The sequence below is a fragment of the Arachis hypogaea genome, chromosome 12 (assembly GCF_003086295.3).
Source record: "Arachis hypogaea cultivar Tifrunner chromosome 12, arahy.Tifrunner.gnm2.J5K5, whole genome shotgun sequence".
Lineage (NCBI taxonomy): Eukaryota > Viridiplantae > Streptophyta > Magnoliopsida > Fabales > Fabaceae > Arachis > Arachis hypogaea.
Window position 1 is genome coordinate 18,324,224 of NC_092047.1, and position 5,833 is coordinate 18,330,056.

General features: G+C 33.8%; 1 protein-coding gene across 1 annotated transcript; it reads right to left on the bottom strand.

The window, feature by feature from the left end:
- Positions 1-4,474: 4,474 nt before the first annotated feature.
- Positions 4,475-5,339, bottom strand: LOC112727046 (ethylene-responsive transcription factor ERF098-like). Its single transcript, XM_025776646.3, has one exon. It carries the CDS (start codon positions 5,245-5,247, stop codon positions 4,726-4,728), a length of 522 nt encoding a protein of 173 aa, XP_025632431.1. The 5' UTR covers positions 5,248-5,339; the 3' UTR covers positions 4,475-4,725.
- Between the last annotated feature and the right edge of the window lie 494 nt (positions 5,340-5,833).

Consider the following 5,833-nt stretch of genomic DNA (forward strand, 5'->3'; position numbering starts at 1 on the left):
AAAGCAAGCTTCATTGGCAGCAACTACGACTGCTACTCATCCCACAACACCATCACACACTGAGCACAACAACATTTGGTATCTTAGATTAGGACACATATCCATGCATAAATTGATTTTAGTGAAGAAATATTATCCTTTTATAGATTATGTTGCTTCAAAACTTCCTTGTGACTCGTGTCGTTTTGCAAAACAAAAGAAATTATCTTTTAATCTTAGTACAATTGAAATAAAAGATTGTTTTGACTTAGTTCATATGAATATCTGGGGTCCTATTTCTATCCCTTCCAATGAAAGACATAGGTATTTTTTTACTATGGTGGATGGCAAGAGCAGATTCACTTGAATTTTTTTTATGAAAACCAAATCTAAGACATCACGATTGGTTATTAATTTTGTGAACTTTGTCAGAGTACAATTTAAAAAACAAGTTCAATATATAAGGATTGACAATGGGCCAGAATTCACTCTAAAATTTTGTTTTGCATTAACTGGTATTTTACACCAAACTTCTTGTGTAGAAACACCAGAGCAAAATGGGATTGTAGAGCGAAAACAACAACACATTTTAGGTGTTGCTAGAGCACTGTTATTTCAATCAGGAATTTCATATTGTTTTTGGCTATACGCAGTTACTTACGATATTCACCTAATTAATAGGCTGCCCAACACTAAACTAGATAATACTTGTCCTTATAAGCTTTTGTATGGTAACTTACCTAATCTTTCATATTTAAGAGTATTTGATTCTCTTGCATATGCCTCCACATTAACAAATTCAAGAACAAAATTAGACCCAAGAGCCAGAAAAATAGCTTTTCTCGATTTTAAATTAGGAACAAAAGGTTTTCGATTTATTGATTTAAAATAAAAAGAAATTTTCATATTTAGAAATTTAACTTTCTATGAAACTCATTTTCCATTTTCACATTTTACTAGCACTGATATTCCTGCAGTACCCACTAGTACTCCATAACGCATTGATCTTTTTCAATATGATACACCATCCACACATTATTTGCAATCACATACACATACCACACTCACAGATTCAAATGAACATTTCTCAAACTCAATGCACTCACCAATTTTCTCACACACTATTGCACCCATTACCACACCACACACTAACAATGCACATGCATCACAAAACTACGACATCATACATGACTGTATCACTAGAAAATCTGAAAGAGTTAAGAAATCGCCTGCTTATTTGAAGGACTACCATTGTATGATAACCCACACAGCTCACTCTAGCAACTTTGCCAACTCTAACTCTTTATATCCTATCTAACAACACTTGTTATATGATAAACTAACCCCAAAATATAAGTCCCTTTCTCTGGCCATCACCTCAAATCTGGAACCTAGCACTTATGAGGAAGCGGCTACACATAAATGTTGGAGAAAGACAATACAAGCTGAATTGACAGCTCTAGATCAGAACAGAACTTGGTATCTTAATGAACTCCCAAAAGGCAAGAAGGCTGTGGGTTGCAAATGGGTTTTTCGGGTAAAATTCAATTCCGATGGCACCATAAAAAGACACAAAGCGAGGCTAGTTTCAAAAGAATTCACTCAAGTGCAAGGAGTAGATTATGGTGATACTTTTAATCCATTTGTCAAAATGACTACCCTACGAGTAATGTTAGCATTAGTAGTGGCAAAGAAATGACATTTGAAATAGCTGAACGTCAATACTGCCTTCCTTCACGGAGATTTGGACAAGGAAGTTTATATGAATATACCACCCGGTTTGGCTGTGTCACAACTAGGTTTGCTTTGTAAATTGCAAAAGTCTCTATATGGGCTTAAGCAAGCAAGTAGACAATAAAATATTAAGCTCACTCAGACTCTTGTTGATGCTGGTTATAAACAGTTTTTTTATGATCATTTCCTCTTCATCAAGAAACAATCTGAAAGCTTCACTGTCATTCTAGTATATGTTGATGACTTGGTTTTAACCGGGAATGACATTGGCAAAATCAATTCCATCAAGCAAATTTTGGATGACAAGTTCAAAATAAAGAATCTTAGTGATCTCAAGTACTTCTTGGGAATAGAAGTAGCACGCTCTAACTCTGGAATTTACATTTATTAGCGGAAGTACGCCAGGGACCTTCTTAAGGATTTTGGTTATCTAAATTGCAAGCCTTTCTCCACCTCATTTGATTATAGTTAGAAACTCTCGAAGGAATCAGGTACCATTTTAACGGATAACACTACTTACAGACAGTTCATCGGCCGACTCCTTTATCTCACAAACACTAAACCCTAAACTCTAAACCCTCTTATACTGTGGGACGTTTGAACCAGTTTTTAGACTGTGCAACCACTTCTCACCTACAGGTTGCTTTGTGTTCTCTGATATTTAAAAGGTAGACCTGCAACTGGTCTATCTTCTCCTCTACTTCTAATCTGCATCTCACCGGATTTGTCGATGCTGACTGGGCTACCTGTGCCGATACTCGTCGTTCCGTTACCGGTTATTACTTTATGCTTGCGAACTCTCTCGTTAGCTGGAAGAGTAAGAAGCAAACTACCGTTTCCTCTACAGAAGCTAAATATAGGTCTCTTGTTGTTGTCACTTGTGAAGCTAGTTGGTTATCTTTCTTAATGGATTTCATTCATTGCCGCTTCAGAAGGCTATCACTCTATTCTGTGACAACCAATCAGCCATTCACATTGCCAATAATCCCATCTTTCATGAAAGAACCAAGTACATTGAAGTGGACCACCACATTATTTGTGAAAGCATTTGTCTGGTCTCATTGATCTCATGTTAGTTCGTTCCAAAGACCTACTTGCTGATTTTCTTACTAAGACTCTGCCACCGGGTCCTTTTCTTAGTAATATTTTCAAACTAGGATTATTAGATTTATACAATTCTAGCTTGCGGGAGGGTGTTACCTAGATTATTTTTTTATTAATAGTAGATATATGCTTACTTGTTATAATTTTTTTAGTGGGAGTACATAAGAAATACATAGTATATAAGGTGTAATAACTCAACAAATATTTTTAAAAGGAATTTTTTCATTCTTTTCAAAATGAGAAGAACTTATTTTTTTCTCTCTTAATCCCTTTTGGTTTATCAAACCATCAATATCACAGCTTCAAAACATGAGATTTTCTTCAACAAAAAATAATATTTTTATATTTTATCTAATAATAAATTAAAATAAATTATAAAAATTTAATTTATTTTTATTTTTATTTAAAAATGAAAAAATATATAATAATAAAAATATAATTAAAAAATTAATAAAAATAATAAAAAATAAAAAATAAATTATACCTCTTATTAGTATCTTTATATCCTTTCTATCAGAATAAACACAAAAAACATTAATTCAATATCTTTAAATACAATATCTTATTATCAGACAAACATGATTTTGTGCATATAAACATGATTTAGTGTCATATATATGTTGTTCTCAATTTTACATAATTCGTTACTGAATGGGAGAGAGAAGGAGGGAGTGTGCATTGGGGTTAAGGGGCTGTGATAGGAGGGAGAGGGAAAGGGGCTACGATGGGGAGGGAAAGGGAAGGGGGAGTGTGCGTCGGGGGCTGCAATAGAAAGGGAGAGGAAATGGGGGTTCCGGTGGGGAGGGAGAGGGAGGGGGTTGCGTTGGGTAGGGAGAGGGTTGCGATGGAGAAGGAGATAGAGGGGTACTCTGCGTTGGGGGAGGGGGGATTAGGATTTGTAGGGTAATTTGCCAGGTCACCAAAATACGGTGGCCATGTTAGCATTGTGCTTGTCGGAGATTTGTTCCGGCGAGTTTGGGGACACACTTGTCAAATTTTAAAATTTTTTTAAAGACTATTTTATCAATAACAAAAATCAGGTACCATTTTATCAGTACAAAAATCTTTCAAATACCAATTTGATATTTACCTCTTAAATAAATAAATGTACATGCATATTACTATCCAATTTCTCTTAATGTACATGCATGTTAGTATGTTACCAGCTAATTTCTCTTCCTGATATAATATCTTTTGTTTATGTTGTCCTTTTTTTGTTATTTTCTTTCTTTTTTTTAAGAGCACCATATTTTCATATCCGTTCAATATATTATGCCGTCTTTAATTTTAAGAATAGAATAAAATAAGATCCAAAAATTAATATTTTTATATTTTATTTAATAATAAATTAAAATAAATTATAAAAATTTAATTTATTTTTATTTTTTTATTTAAAAAATAAAAAATATAATAATAAATACAAAAAAAATACTAATTCAATATCTTTAAATACAATATCTTATAGTCATACAGACATGATTTTGTGCATGTAAACATGATTTTAATGTCATATATATGTTGGTTCTCAGTTTCATATAATTCGTTGCTGAATGGGCACATATTCTTTTCTTTAACTTAATTAGCAACGCGATCAGCACGTGGATAAGCAATGGAAATCAAAATGGAATCCAATGTTTAGCAAAAGTGGCATCATCTCTTATTTTCTTTAAACAAATTCCTGAAATTATTATAATAATAATAAAATGTCCAATTCCATTCGAAAGAACTTTGATGATGATATACATAAACAAACAAAATTAATAATCAATGAAAATAATGAACAATAAATTTCAAGCCAGATAACACTCTCGTAATTCTAAGCTAGCTTGCTTCTTATTAACCTTTGCATATGCATGATTCCATGATTCGAACGACCAATCATTCGATTTATTATATAACTAATCTCACTTATCTGTAAAATGTATGATGATCATTGCACTGGTATATATACCTATCATCATCTTGAGCTTGTTGGAGTAGTTCTTCCAACAACTTATTGTCCAAATACTCTAATTCAAAAGCACGATCATGACTATGATCACCTTGCACTATCCCCTCATTCGAATACGAACCCAAATTATATGCATTCGTGTTCGAATGAGGAGGAGGAGGAGGAGGAGGATGAACAGAAAGAGGCAAAGGCAAAGGCAAGGACGAATTAGGGTTAAGAGGAGCTTGATACTCATTTGGGAAATTGAGAATGGCCCTATGGCCACGGAAATGAAAAGCAGCAGCATCATAAGCCCTTGCAGCTTCTTCAGCAGTTTCAAATGTTCCAAGCCATATTCTTGTCCCCTTTCTTGTCGGGTCACGAATTTCCGCCGCAAATTTTCCCCATGGCCTCCTACGAATCCCTCTATACCTTACTTCAACATTATTGCCATTAGAAATTGAGGACGACGACGATGATGATGATTTCCCTCCCTCCATCAATAATTATCCCTAATTATTAGAGTAATTAATTTTTAGACACTCAAAAAAAAGTAACTGGTTCTATGTTTGATTTGTGAGCTCTGTGAAGCTTGATTGGTGGTGTGTGGTAAATGGATATAATACACTTATATATGGAGATAAAGTGACGACTAATGTTACTAAATTGTGTTTGTTATGTTGTCGTCTTGGTAAGTTTTGACCATATAGGGGGTCGGTCGTATGTGACGGTTTGAATAAAAAATAAATGAAAATAAAAAAACCCATTGTAATGATATTAGAATAATATTATTATATAATATTAAATGTAGTATGTTGAAGTTGACCCATCTAAGAAGTAAGAATAGCGGAAAAAGCAACAGGGAAGGGTTGTGCATGCATGATGCAGAGCTTATGCACACTTGTCGTTTTGCTGGCGCCCGCACGTGCATTCATCTTTCTTTCTTTCCTTTTCTATTTTTTTAATGACTACTCTAGAAAATCTCTAATTTTTTCTAAAGGAAAATCTCAAATTTGATACTAGATCTCTCGACAATTATAAACTTGCAAAGGTACGGTATAAAATATTAGGAGTTATTTGGTCTAA

Bases quoted from the DNA above. Each gene is read 5' to 3' on its own strand.
- LOC112727046 (XM_025776646.3), bottom strand. From the start codon at position 5,247: ATGGAGGGAGGGAAATCATCATCATCGTCGTCGTCCTCAATTTCTAAT.